Here is a 17,537-nt window from a genome sequence, read left to right as displayed (position 1 = left end):
TGGTGCCACCTCGTGGTGCCATCTCGTGGTGCCACCTCGTGGTATTTGTGCCATCTCGTAGGGCCACCTCGTGGTATTGGTGCCATCTCGTGGTGCCACCTCGTGGTATTGGTGCCACCTCGTGGTGCCACCTCGTGGTATTTGTGCCATCTCGTGGTGCCACCTCGTGGTATTGGTGCCACCTCGTGGTGCCACCTCGTGGTATTTGTGCCATCTCGTGGTGCCACCTCGTGGTATTTGTGCCATCTCGTGGTGCCACCTCGTGGTATTGGTGCCATCTCGTGGTGCCATCTCGTGGTGCCACCTCGTGGTATTGGTGCCATCTCGTGGTGCCACCTCGTGGCCACTCGCAGTGCTGCGCCTTTAACACAACCACCGAGGCATGGCCAACCCATGGAATCGATTCCTTCACGTAAATTAAAAAAAACCTCCAGTGATCGAACACCGATTCCTATAAGGCCGCGCGTTTAACCCGTGACCTGCAAATCGATTCCTCTTGCCCGCTTTCCGAATCTCTCTCCGCGAATGCGTTTCCGACGCAGGAATCGACCCGCCATCCTAGCGGGATCGATCTATTCTGAATCTGGCAATACGTCGCAAAACGACGGAGGAATCGGCCGTGGGCGATTTTCGTTTTAACTTAGAGTCGAGTGGAATCGATCCGCCTTCCTTCTCCCATCGCTGCAGTCGGTACACGTGTCTTAGACCCCGGGCGCCGCGTGAGCCAAGTCGTAAGTAGCCCATTCCCTCCCACCTCCTCTCCACCTCCTCTCCACCTCATCGGGAGGGGACCCACCCCGTCCCCTAACGCCCCGGCGGCCTCTCGCGGAAAGACGCCACGCAGATCGGTAGCGTTGTCGCGTTGCGCGGTGCTAGTAGGCCGCGCTCGGGCCCCCCGGCCTTGCCTGGTTCGGTTGCGGGGTTTTGGTGACGGGGAGCGGCTGGGGTTGGGGGTTGGGGGGGAGGTGGTGCAGGTCCGGACGTTGAGATTTATAAGGGGCACCACGGGGTTGACCAATACGGACTGAATTGGTCCGTAAGACGGTAGGGCACTGATGAGGGGTTGACAGGTTTGCACTCTATAAACTACACACCGCGATACACTCCTATAGCATACTATACACTACTATACACTACACTATTATACACTACTAAAACGCACTGTACAGTACACTATACACTACACCACCATACACCGCTATACACTACACTATACACTACACTATACACTACTGTGCACTACACTATACACTACTATGCACTTCTGTGCGCTACACTATACACTAAACCACTACACTATACACTATTATACACTACACTATACACTACTATACACTTATACACCGCTATACACTACACTATACACTGCACCACTATACACTGCTGTACACTACTATACACTACACTTTACACTACTATACCCTACACTATACACTACTAAACACTACACTAGACACTACACTATACACTGATATACACTACACTATATACTACTATACACTACACTATCCACTACTATACCCTACACTATACACTACTATACACTACACTTTACACTACTATACACTACACTATACACTGCTAAACACTACACTATACACGTATACACTACTATACACTACACTATACACTACATACACTATACACTACACTATCATAGCTGTCAACCCATACGGTTTAACCCGTATTCTTGTACAGGGTAAATTAAGTTTTCAGGTCCGTATGGCGTACAGCCGTTTCAATGCGGGCAAAATAAAATAGCGTGTCTGTGTTTCTCTCTTGTGATGGTACTTCATAGGATGAACGTTGCTATTTATAAGGGGCACGGGGTGAATAACAAGGTCTGAATTGGTCTGCAATAAGGTAGGGCGCTGATAAGGTGTCGACGGCTAAGCACGCTCACCTTCTCAACAGCGTTGGCCGAGTGTCTCTTGGCACGACCCTACGAGAAATACCCCGACGCGCGTGTTGCCTTACTGGCGACGTGGTTGTCAAATGGCCATTGCGAATCCGCCGGGAGACACGGGCACGCGGGGGGGTGGGAGGGGGGGGTTCGAACCCAGGTTCTCGACTGACGCGGCCCAGCGTGAACACCGTGACCTGGAGTGTCATGGTGTCAAGTGGAGCTGACGTGGCCCAACGTGAACACCGCGATCCGGAGTCTCACGCTCGCAAGTGGAGCTGACGAGGCCCCACGTGAACGCCGTGACCCGGAGTCTCACGCTCGCAAGTGGAGCTGACGAGGCCCAATGTCAACACTGTGACCCGGAGTTTCACGGTGTCAAGTGGAGCTGACGAGGCCCAACGTGAACGCCGCGATCCGGAGTCTCACGCTCGCAAGTGGATCTCAAGCGGCCTATTCAGAACCCCCATGCCCCGTCCGAGAAGACGCTTAAGCTTAGACAAAGATATTCCGGTGTTTAAACCGTAAGGGTACATTTTGGGGGGGATGCTGGGAATGTCGCGGCAGGAGTAAGGGTGAATAACTGGGAGTGGGGTGCCGGGGGAGGGGGGGGGTGTTGTGGTGGGTGTGATGCGTGCAGGGTGGATGAGGAGACTGCGAGGAGCTTTGTAACTTGTTCATCGTAACGGCCTTTGGGTTAGATCGCGAAACGTCGCACTGCTCACATTGTAAGTGTTGTTTATTGACTCCCCGACACACTTGTTGAGCTGACGTAGAATACTACACACTACACTTTACACTACACTTTACACTACACTTTACACTACACTTTACACTACACTTTACACTACACTTTACACTACACTATACGCTACAGACTACACTGTATTACTAACTAATCGGCGCGTTTTGCTCGCGTGACGAAACCTCACTGGCTGTGCCGGGTGGCGGAAGAGGGTCACGACACGTTTAGATTCGACGCGCTCTAACCCGAACACCTCTCGTGAGTAATTTCCGCACTTGACGGGCGATGGGAGGCGGCTCGAGTTGTCCAGAGTCCTGCCCCCGTCGTCCGACGTCCGGAGCCTCCTCCTCCTCACTGTCGCCCCCTCCGCGTCTCTCCGCAGGCTCTTCGCGGCCATGGAGTACCTTGGAGAGCCGACCCAGGGCAGTCAGGGAAAAATGTGAGCAACTTCTTGCGACACGCTCGTGTGTGTGTGTGTGTGTTGGGGGGGGGGGAGTGGTAAAGGAAGTAGCGGTTAGCGCTGTGCTGTGAACACGGGCAATGAGTTTAGATTCCCGCTCACGGTCAGCATCCGTGACGATTATCTGAACCGGTCCCGGGCCTCCTCCCCTAGGTCGATTCGGCCTCAAATGAGTACCTGGTGCTGTGTGTAGTAAACATCGCCACTGGGGAGACAAAGGCGGCCCGGCGTGGTGCTGGCCACCCACCCCCTCGTGTACCGTTCCGGCCTTCATATGTGCTCGCTAACAGCACTTGCCCCGACAGTCTGTTGAGGCTATGCGGGGTATCTTCATCTTTGTACGTCTTGAGTGGGCGTGGTGGCGTTGGCCACTCACCCCTCCCCCCGTGTTGCCACAGTGCCGGCGGCCTTCGTAGACGCTGCTGCTTACTCGCGAGCAGCACTTGCCCCAGCAGTCTGTTGAGGCTTCACGGGGGACCTTTGTCTTGTGCCCGGCCTTCACGGGTACTCCTCGCTAGCAGCACTTGCCCCAGCAGTCTGTTGAGGCTACACGGGGGACCTTTGTCTCGTGCCGGCCTTCACGGGTACTACTAGCTAGCAGCACTTGCCCCAGCAGCCTGTTGAGGCTACACGGGGGGGGGGGAAGCTTTTGTCACGTGGCTTTTTGAACGGCTACGTGAGAAATGGTGCGCTCGTCACACGTGACCCACTGTACCTCTCGCGCCCCCCTTGGCCGCGTCAAGGGGGGGCGTGAACCACCATCGCTGGAAACTCCGGCCATGGTCACAGCGGCGGCTCCTGGCTCGCCGTCGGACAAAGACGGCCGTCTGGAACGCGCCTCTCCCTCCCGACTATTAGGGATCCGCTGGGGAGCTGCGATTGAGCTTTTTAAATCGTCACCGAGGGTTGACAAACGCATTTGTTGTTGTTGTCGTCGTGTTCAGTTTGTTGTCCCCTGCGCCTCCCCGGCTACGTGCGGAGCGAAATAATTTCCAGCGCGCGCGTCCGTGTCTGCGCGCAGCCTGTGTTGCCAGTGCGGGGTGCCCATCCCGCCGAACGCGGCCAACACCTGCGTCTCCTGCCTGCGCACCCAGGTGGACATCACCGAGGGAATTCCCAAGCAGGGCTCCGTCTACTTCTGCAAGCAGTGCGAGCGGTGGGTATCGTCGAATTTCGGCCGAGAAGCCGAGCTCGGGGACCCCCCCAACCCCCTCCCCCTCCCCCGCCCCCGGCCCGGGTACAAACCCGCGTTTGAGCCGCCCGCCTGTGTGTGAACACGCGCACGTGTGTGTGTGTGTGAATACGTGCACGTGTGTGTGTGTCAACACGTGCACGTGTGTGTGTGAACACGCGCCTGTGTGTGTGTGTGAACACGTGCACGTGTGTGTGTGTGAACACGCGCCTGTGTGTGTGTGTGAACACGTGCACGTGTGTGTGAACACGCGCCTGTGTGTGTGTGAACACGCACCTGTGTGTGTGTGTGTGTGAACACGTGCACGTGTGTGTGCGTGTTCACACACACACACGCACGCGTGTTCTTACGCACACGGAGGCGGTGAACGGCGGTGACGTCGCCACGGCGCCTGCGCCAGGCTAGGTGCACCGTGGAAGGACGTTCGCCGGCCTTGGCAGGCCGCTGGGTGCCGCTCGCGCTCGGCCCCCCCGGCCCCCTTCCGGCCCCCCGCAGGATGCTGAAGGCCACGTGGGGGGGCCCTCTGTCTGTGTGCGACCCGCAGCTACCTGCAGCCGCCCGGCACGTGGGTTCACTGCGCGCTGGAGTCACGCGAGCTGCTGGCCCTCTGCCTCAAGAAGCTCAAGGGGCCCCTGAGCAAGGTGAGGGCCTGCGGCGAGCGTGGGTGGGCGGGTGAGCGTGGGTGGGCGGGTGAGCGTGGGTGGGTGGGTGAGCGTGGGTGGGTGGGCGGGTGAGCGAGCGTGGGCGGGTGGGTGGGTGTGTGAGCGTGGGTGAGCGTAGGTGGGCGGGTGAGCGAGCGTGGGTGGGCGAGCGAGCGTGGGTGGGGGTGAGCGAGCGTGGGTGGGGGCGAGCGAGCGTTGGTGGGCGAGCGTGGGCGGGTGAGCGTAGGTGGGTGTGTGAGCGTGGGTGGGGGTGAGCGAGCGTGGGTGGGTGAGCGAGCGTGGGTGGGGGTGAGCGAGCGAGCGTGGGTGGGGGTGAGCGTGTGTGTGTGTGCGTAGGTTCGTCTGATCGACGCTGGCTTCATCTGGACGGAGCCTCACTCCAAGCGCATCAGGGTGAAGCTCACCATCCAGAAGGAGGTACCGCTGCTGCTGCCAGTCGCTGGCGACCTCTCTTGACCCCGGCAGTCCGTTTGTTTGTGTGGGTGGGTGGGTGTGTGTGTGTGGGTGTGTGTTTGTTTGTGTGTGGGTGGGTGTGTGTGTTTGTGTGTGTGTGGGTGTGTGTGTTTGTTTGTGTGTGTGTGCGTGTCTTTGTTTGTGTGTGGGTGGGTGTGTGTGTTTGTACGTTTGTTTGTGTGTGTGTTTCTGTGTTTGTGTGTGTGTGGGTGTGTGTTTCTTTGTTTGTGTGTGTGTGTGTGTTTGTTTGTGTGTGGGTGGGTGTGTGTGTGTTTGTTTGTGTGTGTGCGTGTCTTTGTTTGTGTGTGGGTGGGTGTGTGTGTTTGTGTGTTTGTTTGTGTGTGTGTTTTTGTGTTGTGTGGGTGTGTGTGTGTTTCTTTGTTTGTGTGTGGGTGGATGTGTGTTTGTGTGTGGGTGGGTGTGTGTGTGTGTTTGTTTGTGTGTGGGTGTGTTTGTGTGGGTGTGTGTGTGTTTCTTTGTTTGTGTGTGGGTGGATGTGTGTTTGTGTGTGGGTGGGTGTGTGTATTTGTTTGTGTGTGGGTGTGTTTGTGTGTGTGTTTGTGTGGGTGAGTGTGTGTTTGTTTGTGTGTTGGTGGGTGTGTGTTTGTATTTGTGTGTGTGTGTGGGTGTGTTTGTGTGTGGGTGTGTGTGTGTTTGTGTGTGTGTTGGTGGGTGTGTTTGTATTTGTGTGTGTGTGGGTGTGTGTTTGTGTGTCTGTGTGTGTATGTGTGTGTGTATGTGTGTGTGTATGTGTGTGTGTATGTATGTATGTGTGGTAGTGTAGTAGCGGTTAGCGCTACGCTGCGCTGTGAACCCGGCGACCCGGGTTCGATTCCCGCTCTCACGGCCAACGCCACCGGCGACGATTATCTGAACCGGCCCCGGGCCTCCCCTAGGTCGACTCGGCCTGAGACGAGTACCTGGTGTGGCGCTGTGCGCTGAACATCGCCACAGGGGAGAGACAAACCCGGCCGGGCATGGCGCAGTCCACCCTCCCCTGCCAACTCGCTAGCAGCACTTACCCCGGCAGTCTTTGCCGAGGCTACACGGGGGACCTTTGTCTCTGTGCGCAGGTGATGAACGGCGTGGTGCTGCAGCAGGTGTTCGTCCTCGAGCTCATCGTGAGCCACCAAATGTGCGACGATTGCCACCGTGTGGAGGCCAAGGACTTCTGGAAGGCCGTCGTGCAGCTGCGGCAGAAGGTGTGGCCTGCTGCGTCCCACTCCGCTGTCCGTGGCTCCCCCTGGCTCCCTGTTCCTCGTGTCTCCGTGTCCCCGTGTCTCCCTGTGTCTCCCTGTCCCCGTGTCTCCCTGTCCCCGTGTCTCCCCGTGTCTCCCTGTCCCCGTGTCTCCCTGTCCCCGTGTCTCCCTGTCCCCGTGTCTCCCTGTCCCCGTGTCTCCCCGTGTCTCCCTGTTCCCCGTGTCTCCCTGTCCCCGTGTCTCCCTGTCCCCATGTCTCCCTGTCCCCGTGTCTCCCCGTGTCTCCCTGTTCCCCGTGTCTCCCTGTCCCCGTGTCTCCCTGTCCTCGTGTCTCCCTGTCCCCGTGTCTCCCCGTGTCTCCCTGTTCCTCGTGTCTCCGTGTCCCTGTGTCTCCCTGTCCCCGTGTCTCCCTGTCCCCGTGTCTCCCTGTCCCCGTGTCTCCCTGTCCCCGTGTCTCACTGTGTCTCCCTGTTCCCCGTGTCTCCCCGTGTCTCCCTGTTCCCCGTGTCTCCCTGTTCCCGTGTCTCCCTGTTCCCCGTGTCTCCCTGTCTCCGTGTCTCCCTGTCCTCGTGTCTCCCTGTCCCCGTGTCTCCCCGTGTCTCCCTGTCCCCGTGTCTCCCCGTGTCTCCCTGTCCCCATGTCTCCCCGTGTCACCCTGTCCCCGTGTCTCCCCGTGTCTGCTTGTCCCCGTGTCACCCTGTCCTCGTGTCTTCCCGTGTCTCCCTGTTCCTCGTGTCTCCCTGTCCCTGTGTCTCCCCGTCCCCGTGTCTCCCTGTCCCCGTGTCTCCCCGTGTCTCCCTGTCCCCGTGTCTCCCCGTCCCCGTGTCCCCCTCTCCCCCCCCCCCCCCCCCCCCCACCGGACCCCCCCGTCTCTTACCGCTTTTTCCACTGCACGAGCCGTGCCGTGCCGGACCCGTGCCGACCCGGTCATCCGTGTGTGTGTGTGTCCCCCCCCCCGCCGCCCTGGTGCAGGCTTCTCACAAGAAGACCTTCTACTACTTGGAGCAGCTGATCCTGAAGCACCGCATGCACCAGCACACGCTGAACATCAAGGAGGTGCACGGTGAGGGAGTTCGCCGCGATGCACCGCTGGGCCCGGCCACCACGTTAAGAGGCGGTGCGGTGGGAGGGGATACAGCGTTGCTCCCTCTCCCCCCTTGCGACGACCGCTCGTCTCTTGGGAGTGTGCGCGCCGCTGTCGGCGCGCGTTTACTCCCCTCGCCGGGTGCGCGGGAGGTCGTGGGTTCGATCCCGACACCTGACACCTGCTGTACATCTGGAGTTTGTGTCTCTCTTTCTCCCCATGGTGAGATGTTGACTACCTCGCCTGGTGCACGGGAGGGCGTGGGTTTCATCCCGACCCTGACGACGCCTGCTGCTGCTGCTGTATTTGTGGAGTCTGCGTCTCTCTCTCTCTCTCATCATCATCACGGTGGCTATGAGATGTTGACTACCTCGCCCGTTATGCAGGAGGTCGCGGGTTCCATCCCGACCCTGACGATGCCTGCTGCTACTCTATGGTTTTTTCGGTAAAGTCACGTATGTAGAAATACGATAAAATTATGTTAAAACAAAAAACAATCACGACGTTTCGATCACAACGCAAGCGATCTTCATCGGGCGTCAAGAACAAATCACGGAGGTAAATACAACAAAAAGATGGGAGACGAGAATTCAACAAACCTGAAATACACATTACGTGAAGCCACATCCAGTCAGGCCAACGACACAGTTAGACACTTCCTGGCGGACCACGAATGTCAGAAGAGTGTTACATTTCGGATTGCACATACTAGCGTAGATAGAATGAAAAATAGGAGGTACACGATCAGTAGAAATACATCTACACAAGTCCACCAAGAGGTAAGGAGGGAGGAAAGACGGACAGGGAGGCAGAGGAGGCTGCTGTACAGTGAGGGAAAAAAAGTATTTGATCCCCCGCTGATTTTGTACGTTTGCCCACTGACAAGGAAATGATCAGTCTATAATTTTAATGGTAGGTTTATTTGAACAGTGAGAGACAGAATAACAACAACAACAAGAACATCCAGAAAAACGCGTGTCAAAAATGTTATACGTTGATTTGCATTTTAATGGCGTGCCGCGGCGTGCCGTGTGGCTCTGTGCAGGGGGACTGGACTTTTACTTTGGGTCAAAACAGGAAGCACGCAAGATGGTGGAGTTCTTCAACACCGTGGTGCCTTGCAGGTCGCCCACTCCTCACCCGCCCACCCACCTGCTCGCTCGCTCACCCACCTGCCCACCCACTCTGTCACTCGCCCACCCACCTGCTCACCGACCCACCTGCTCACCCATCCACCTGCTCACCCACTCGCTCACCCACTCGCTCACCCACCCACCTGCTCACCCACTCACTCACCCACTCAGTCGCTCACCCGCCCACCTGCTCACCCGCCCACCTGCTCACCCGCCCACCTGCTCACTCACTCGCCCACCCACCCACTCGCTCTCTCACCCGCCCACCTGCTCACCCACCCACTCACTCGCCCACCCACCCGCTCGCTCACCCACCCGCTCGCTCACCCGCCCACCTGCTCACCCGCCCATCTGCTCACCCACTCGCCCACCCGCTGACTCGTACGCCCACTCACCTGCTCGGCTCACCCACTTGCTCACCCGCTCGCCCACCTGCCCACCCACTCAGTCACCCGACCACCCACCCGCTCACCCACCCACCCACCCCCTCACCCGCTCACCCACCCACTCCCTCGCCCGCCCGCCCGCCCCCTCGCCCGATTGACTCCGCCGGGCCGGGCCGCTCTCCGCCCGACCTCCGCAGGTTCAAGACTTCGGAGCGCCTCATCTCGCACGACGTGCACAGCAACACCTACAACTGTAAGAGCGCCTACTCCGTGGAGATCGTCCCCGTGTGCAAGGTGAGCGCCCGGACGGGGGGAGAGACAAAGGCGGCCGGGCGCGGTGGCCGGCCACCCGCACACCCACCTCGTGTGTCCACGGTGCCGCCGGCCGGTCCGCTAACAACGGCGCCGGCCTCTCCACCCCGGCCGTTGTTTCTCTCCGGCAGGGCGACGTGGTGTACCTCTCACCGGCGCTCGCCCGTTCCCTGGGCAACCTGGGGCAGGTGTGCGTGTGTGCCCGCGTCACCTCGGCCATCCACCTCATCGACCCCAGCACCCTGCAGGGTACCGATACCACCACCCCCGCCGCCCGCCGCCGCGACGCGTCGCTCCGCGCTGGTGCGGCGGTGTCGCTGTTGTTGTAGTTGTTGTTGTAGTAGTTGTTGTTGTTGTTGTTGTCGTTGTTGTCGTCGTTGTTGTTGTTGTCGTTGTTGTTGTAGTTGTTGTTGTAGTAGTTGTTGTTGTTGTAGTAGTTGTTGTAGTTGTTGTTGTTGTTGTAGTTGTTGTTGTAGTTGTTGTTGTTGTAGTAGTTGTTGTAGTTGTTGTTGTAGTTGTTGTTGTAGTAGTAGTTGTTGTTGTTGTTGTAGTTGTTGTTGTAGTAGTAGTAGTTGTTGTAGTAGTTGTTGTAGTTGTTGTTGTAGTTGTTGTTGTTGTAGTAGTTGTTGTAGTTGTTGTTGTAGTAGTTGTTGTTGTTGTAGTAGTTGTTGTTGTAGTTGTAGTAGTTGTTGTTGTTGTCGTTGTTGTCGTTGTTGTTGTAGTAGTTGTTGTTGTTGTAGTTGTTGTTGTAGTAGTAGTAGTTGTTGTTGTTGTAGTAGTTGTTGTTGTTGTTGTAGTAGTTGTTGTTGTTGTAGTAGTTGTTGTAGTAGTTGTTGTTGTCGTTGTTGTAGTAGTTGTAGTTGTTGTTGTTGTCGTTGTTGTAGTAGTTGTTGTTGTAGTAGTTGTTGTAGTTGTAGTAGTTGTTGTTGTAGTTGTTGTTGTTGTTATAGTTGTTGTAGTAGTTGTTGTTGTAGTAGTAGTAGTTGTTGTTGTTGTAGTAGTTGTTGTCGTTGTTGTTGTCATAGTCGTTGTTGTCGTTGTCGTTGTTGTTGTTGTAGTAGTTGTTGTTGTTGTAGTTGTTGTTGTTGTAGTAGTAGTTGTTGTTGTTGTAGTAGTTGTTGTAGTAGTTGTTGTAGTAGTTGTTGTTGTTGTTGTAGTTGTTGTTGTAGTAGTAGTTGTTGTAGTTGTTGTTGTAGTAGTTGTTGTTGTAGTAGTTGTAGTTGTTGTTGTTGTCGTAGTAGTTGTTGTTGTTGTCGTTGTTGTTGTAGTTGTTGTTGTAGTAGTTGTTGTTGTAGTAGTTGTAGTAGTTGTTGTTGTAGTAGTTGTTGTAGTTGTAGTAGTTGTTGTTGTAGTTGTTGTTGTTGTTGTAGTAGTTGTTGTTGTAGTAGTTGTTGTAGTAGTTGTTGTTGTCGTTGTTGTTGTTGTTGTTGTAGTAGTAGTTGTTGTTGTCGTTGTTGTTGTTGTAGTAGTTGTTGTTGTCGTTGTTGTTGTAGTTGTTGTTGTAGTAGTAGTTGTAGTAGTAGTAGTTGTTGTAGTAGTAGTTGTTGTTGTTGTCGTTGTTGTTGTCGTTGTTGTTGTAGTTGTTGTTGTAGTTGTTGTTGTAGTATTTGTTGTTGTTGTAGTTGTTGTTGTTGTAGTAGTTGTTGTTGTTGTAGTAGTTGTTGTTGTAGTAGTTGTTGTTGTTGTCGTAGTAGTTGTTGTTGTTGTCGTTGTTGTTGTAGTTGTTGTTGTAGTAGTTGTTGTTGTAGTAGTAGTTGTTGTAGTAGTTGTTATTGTTGTAGTAGTTATTGTTGTGGTTGTCGTCGTAGTAGTTGTTGTTGTTGTTGTAGTAGTTGTAGTTGTTGTTGTAGTTGTTGTTGTAGTAGTTGTTGTTGTAGTAGTAGTAGTTGTTGTCGTAGTCGTTGCTGTTGCTGTTGTTGTGGCGGTTACGGTGAGCGTTGTGGCGGCGGTGGTGGCGGCGGTGCGGGGGGTAGCGGTTGTGGCGGTGAGTGGTGGTGGTGGTGAGTGGTGAGCGGTGGTGAGTGGTTGTGGTGGTGAGTGGGGGGGTGGTGAGTGGGGGGGTGGTGAGTGGGGGTGGTGGTGAGTGGGGGTGGTGAGTGGGGGGGTGGTGAGTGGGGGTAGTGGTGAGTGGTGGTGGTGAGCGGTGGCGAGTGGTGGTGAGTGGGGAGCGGTGGTGAGTGGTGGTGAGTGGTGGTGGTGGTGAGTGGTGGTGGTGGTGAGTGGTGGTGGTGGTTGTGAGCGGTGGCGAGTGGTGGGGGTGGTGGTGAGTGGGGAGCGGTGTGCTCATTGTGGTGGTTGTGGTTGTGGTGGTGTTGTTGTTGTTGGTGGTGGCGGTAGTGGCGGAGGTCAGTGGGGCGGTGTTCTGGAGGGAGCCGTTTAGTGCCCTGTCAACTCCTCGTTCCTTCACCTCGTTCATCGTCCTGGACGTGGAGCCGCTCCGGGATCAGCGGCGCACCGCCGGGTCCGGAGCCACCTCCTCGCGGGTAACAACAACAACAACCACAGCAACCACCACAACAACAACCACAACAACCACAGCAACCACCACAACAACTACAGCAACCACCACAACCATCACTACCACCACAATCACTACCACCACAACCACCACCATCACTACCACAACAACCACAACAACCACCACAACAACCACAACAACCACCACAACAACCACAACCACCACAACTACCACTACGACTACCACTACCACCACAACCATCACTACCACAACCACCACCACAACCACCACCACAACCACCACCACAACCATCACTACCACCACCACAACCACCATATTCACTACCACCACCACAACCACCACCACAACCACCAGCAATATTACCACAACCATCACTACCACAACCATTACTACCACAACCACCACCACTACTACCACAACCATCACTACCACAACAACCACCACAACCACCACAACGACCACAACAACCACTACCACCACCACCACAACCATCACTACCACCACAACCACCACAATCACAACCACCACAATCACTACCACCACTACCACAACCACCACCATCACTACCACCACCACAACCACCACTGTCACTACCACAACCACCACCACAACAACCACCACCATCACTACCACCACCACAACCATCACTACCACTACCACAACCATCACTACCACAACCACCAGCACTACCACCACAACCACCACAACAACCACCACAACAACCACTACCACCACCACCACAACCAACACCACAACCATCACTACCACCACAACCACCACCACAACCACCACAATCACAACCACCACAATCACTACTACCACAACCACCACCATCACTACCACCACTACCACCACAACCACCACCACCACGACCACCTCCATCATGGCCACCACCACTACCATCACCACCATGACCACCACCACAACCACCACAACCACCACAACTACCACCATGATCACCACCATAACCACCACCACTACGACCATCACTACCACCATGATCGCAACCACCACGACCACAACCACTACCATCACCATCATGACCACCACCACAACCACCACCACAACCACCACAACTACCACCACGATCACCACCACGACTGCCGGCACCCAGTTCGATTCGAGCTCACAGCCACAGCGATGTTGCGTGGTCAACAGCGCCACTGGGGGAGACAAAGGCGGCCGGGCGTGGTGCTGGTAGCCACCCACCCCCTCTAGGTGTGCCACAGTGCCGGTAGCCTTCACAGCACTTGCCCCTACAGCCTGTTAGAGGCTACACGGGGGACCTTTGTCTTGTGGCCTCTGTGAAAATGTATTGAAGTGTAAATTATGATTGCGTGTGTGTGTGCGCGCGCGTGTGTGTGTGCCTGTGTTTGTGCATGTGTGTGTGTGCATGTGTGTGTGTGTGCATGTGTGTGTGTGCGTGTGTGCACGTGTGGGCATGTGCGTGTGTGTGTGCGTGCGTGTGTGGGCACGTGTGTGTGCGTGCGTGTGTGGGCACGTGTGTGTGTGTGCGTGCATGTGTGTGTGCGTGTGTGCACGCGTGGGCATGTGCGTGTGTGTGCGTGTGTGCGTGCGTGTGTGAGTGTGTGTGCGTGTGTGGGCGTGTGTGCATGTATGTGTGTGCGTGTGTATGTGTGGGCGTGTGTGTGTGCGTGCGTGTGTGTGTGCGCGTGTGTGTGTGTGCGCGTGTGGGCACGTGTGTGTGTGCGTGCGTGTGTGCAGCATGTGCTGGCAGAGGTCTGGTTGCAGCGGTGGAACGAGGTTGGCACGGGGGAGCAGCTGCACACTCGCACGCACCTGGGTCACCTGCTCAAGCCAGGAGACAGAGTGCTGGGGTACTGACACACACACACGGATATACACGGATATACACACGAACACACAGACACACACACACGGACACACACACGGAGACACACACACACGGATATACACACACAGACACTCACACACTCTCACACACACACACGCTCTCACACACACACACACTCTCTCACACACACGCTCTCACACACACACGCTCTAACACACACTCTCACACACACACACGCTCTAACACACACACACACTCTCACACACACACTCTCACACACACGCTGTCACACACACACACTCTCTCTCACACACACACACGCTCTCACACACACACACTCTCACACACACACTCTCTCACACACACACACACACTCTCTCACACACACACACACGCTCTCACACACTCTCAAACACACACTCTCACACACACACACTCTCACACACACACACTCTCACACACACACTCTCACACACACACACTCTCACACACACACTCTCACACACACACACACACTCTCACACACTCTCACACACACTCTCACACACTCTCACACACACTCTCACACACTCACACACACACTCTCACACACACACACTCTCACACACACACTCTCACACACACACTCTCACACACACACACTCTCACACACCCACACTCACACACACGCTCTCACACACACACACACACACTCTCACACACACACACGCTCTCACACACACACACACGCTCTCTCACACACACTCTCACACAACAACAACAACAACAACCGCCATTCGCCACTAAGTGGCGGTGACGTCACCACGACGCTTGTGCCAGGCTATGTGCACCCTGAGGCCACGTGAAGTGTCGAACGCCCGCTGGCAGGAGGTCACGGGGCAGACCCAGGTGCCACGGGTCGACTGACTGAGATGACTGGCTGATGCACCACCTGTGCCCCCTACTGTTCCAACCTGCTGTGCTTTAGCCACCCGGCGCTCCGCTCGTTGTTGTGAGCGTCGCTCCTCCGCCCTCCGTTGTTGTTGTAAGGCGACTACCTCCAACTGCCCAGTAGCATCCTTCACAAGCCTCCTCCACAGAGGTCGATCTTGACACCGCTGGTACCAGTCATCGGCAAGTCCACTCAGCTCCACGTCCTCCTGTACCACATCACTCCATCTCTTCTCTAGCCCGTGCCGCACCCGCTTAGCCCCCTCAATCCAGCCGAACAAAAGCTGTTTCGGCATGCGTTGGCTGGGCATGCGGGCTACATGACCCAGCCATCGCAGCCTTGCCCGCCGGAGGAGCTCACCGATGGGACATTGCCCAGATCTTTCAATGATTTGTGAGCTCCTCACAATCCAGTCTGGTTAAACCCAGGATGGATCGTAGGCAGGCCAGCCTAAATGTTTCTAACCGGCGAAGATGTTCCATTAGGGGGGTCCACGTTTCGCAAGCGTAGAGAAGGGAGGGAATGACCGTGGCCAAGAAGACCTGAAGCTTAGTGCAGAGCGACAGACCAGGTAGCTTCCACATAGCGTTACGCAACCGATGAAAAGATATTGCCGCTCGACTAATTCGGAGTGAGACCTCTGCTGTTAAACTGGAGCCAGTCATAAGCACACTGCCCAGGTGTGGGAAACTCTCCACTCTCTCCATAACTGCCGCATCACCGATTGGGAGTTGTGGGGGTGGAGTGTCCGATGGTACAAAATACCCAGGCAGGTGCTTAGTTTTGGTGGGGCTGATGGTAAGGCCCCACCTCTTAGTGGCACGCTCCAGTCTCAGCAGCAGCGTCTCCAACTCCTCCTCTGACTGAACAGCTATTACCAAATCATCAGCATACATAACGTGGTTGAGCAATAGGGAGCCATCCCTTGACCACACCTGGGCATCGATCAGCCTCCCATTATATCTGTACCATATGGAGATTCCCCCGGTACAGCTATTGCAGGCTTCACGAACTACGTGGTCAAAATAGATGTTAAATAATGTGGGAGCCAGAGGACATCCCTGTCGCACCCCAAGGTGTACAGGGAATGGCTCTGACTCCCGGCCACGTAGTTTTACCCGGGCCCGCTCACCATCATGAAGGTCCTTAATGATCGTGAGCAGAGGGTCAGGTACTCCAAAAGCACGAAGAACGACCCAGAGCCCAGGCCTACTGATGGTATCATAGGCCTTGACCAGGTCAATAAAGCAGAGATGTAGGTCTTGTTGGAATTCCCTACACCTCTGCTGTAGCAGATGGACAGAAAATATGGCATCTGTGCAGGTCCGCCCTTTCCTGAAACCGCATTGGGGCTCCGCAAGCCTCTCCTCAGCGTGCCTGGCAAGGCGATGCTGAATAATCCTTGCCAGGACCTTTCCCGGCACACTTAGGAGTGAGATGCCCCTGTAGTTGTTACAGTCTGTGCGGTCCCCCTTCTTAAAAAGGGGGACCACCAGGGCATCCTTCCAATCCTGCGGAACGCGTCCAGTGGTCCAGACTGTTGTTATGATGTCATATAGGGCAGTCTGTGCGCAAACGCCACCCTCCCTCAGCATTTCGCTTGGGAGATCATCTCTGCCCGCTGCCTTTCCTGGTCTCAGACTCCGGATTGCCTTCAGTACTTCCTCAACAGATGGCACCTCAGCCAGCCACTCACAGGGGGTGACTTCTTCCAATATTTGAGGCACCGCAGCCTCAGCAGGGTCATCCTCACTTTGTGCCACAATGTTTTCCTGGCTGAGGGATTTTCCCTCCCCCAGGACCTCACAGAAATGCTCAGCAAATCTGCAAACCTGTTCCTGGGGGTCGGAGATTGGATCACCGTTTTTTCCCCTAATGATGGTAATAGGTGTGGCGCTGCAAGTTACTTTTTTGATGGAGTTAAATAGAGATTTGTGATCATGGGCCACTGAGGCAGACTCCATCTCCTCAGCAACCCGTGACCATCACCCATCCTTGCAGCGCCTCACGGCTCTCCGAACCTCCGAGCGAAGGCTGCGGTAAGCCTCCTCATTCTCTGACGTGGGATTCTGTAGCCGATGGCAGTGGGCCTGTCGCTTTTTCTCAACCATCCTGAACACCTCCTCTGTCAGCCAGGGTCTCTGGGGAGGTCTGGACCGCGTACCTAAAGCAGCCATTGCAGCTGCATGAGTCACAGTCCTAAACCTCGCCCATTTACCCTCGACATCAGGAGGAGTCGGGGACGATGCCAATCCCAGCCGCAAGCGATGATGAAATTCTCGCTTGCAACTTTCATCAGATAACTGAGACCAGGCCACTTTAGGCGGAATGGGGTCCTGGGTGTACACCCACCACCGGAGTGGAAGAATGGCAGGCGCATCTTACAGATGACTAGTCGATGGTCAGAGGGCAGATCAGCTCCATGGTAGGTCCTGGTTTCAAGGACATGGGTTCGCATCCGCTGGTCCGTCACTATGTAGTCCAGCAGATGGTCTTGCCTGGACCCGGCATGCATCCATGATGTTGTGTGGATGCGCCGATGCCGGAACAGCGTGTTGGTAATTACAAGCCCATGGGCTGCACAAAAATCTAGCAGCCTCCTACCGTTGTTATTGAGCTGATCTGGCCCATGCCCTCAAATCACTCCAGACCAGGTGCCAGTATCATGACCAACTCGGGCATTGAAGTCACCCAACATGATGACTCTATCCCGAGGGGCCACTTTAGCCAGCACCTGTGACAGGAGGTCATAGAAGGCATCTGACTCATCGGCTTTGCCTGC

At 55.5% G+C, this 17,537-nt stretch overlaps 1 protein-coding gene across 1 annotated transcript; it reads left to right on the top strand.

The window, feature by feature from the left end:
- Positions 1-584: 584 nt before the first annotated feature.
- Positions 585-13,868, top strand: LOC142907972 (60S ribosomal export protein NMD3-like). Its single transcript, XM_076058033.1, has 12 exons — positions 585-731; positions 3,031-3,087; positions 4,130-4,264; positions 4,845-4,941; positions 5,299-5,379; positions 6,489-6,617; positions 7,587-7,677; positions 8,744-8,822; positions 9,415-9,511; positions 9,661-9,778; positions 11,867-12,012; positions 13,734-13,868. Exons 2-12 carry the CDS (start codon positions 3,044-3,046, stop codon positions 13,851-13,853), a joined length of 1,137 nt encoding a protein of 378 aa, XP_075914148.1. The 5' UTR covers positions 585-731; positions 3,031-3,043; the 3' UTR covers positions 13,854-13,868.
- Positions 13,869-17,537: the final 3,669 nt, after the last annotated feature.

Source organism: Petromyzon marinus (assembly GCF_048934315.1).
Source record: "Petromyzon marinus isolate PM22_M1 ecotype Great Lakes invasive population chromosome 67 unlocalized genomic scaffold, UKy_Petmar_22M1.pri1.0 chr67_unloc.5, whole genome shotgun sequence".
NCBI lineage: Eukaryota > Metazoa > Chordata > Hyperoartia > Petromyzontiformes > Petromyzontidae > Petromyzon > Petromyzon marinus.
Note: the sequence above shows the minus strand (reverse complement) of the source record. Positions and strands in the feature narration are given on the sequence as shown.

Excerpts from the sequence above, each read along its gene's own strand:
- LOC142907972 (XM_076058033.1), top strand. The coding sequence starts at position 3,044 with ATGGAGTACCTTGGAGAGCCGACCCAGGGCAGTCAGGGAAAAAT. Across the intron at positions 3,088-4,129 it reads CAGGGCAGTCAGGGAAAAAT|CCTGTGTTGCCAGTGCGGGG; the intron begins GTGAGCAACTTC and ends GTCTGCGCGCAG. Across the intron at positions 8,823-9,414 it reads AACACCGTGGTGCCTTGCAG|GTTCAAGACTTCGGAGCGCC; the intron begins GTCGCCCACTCC and ends CGACCTCCGCAG.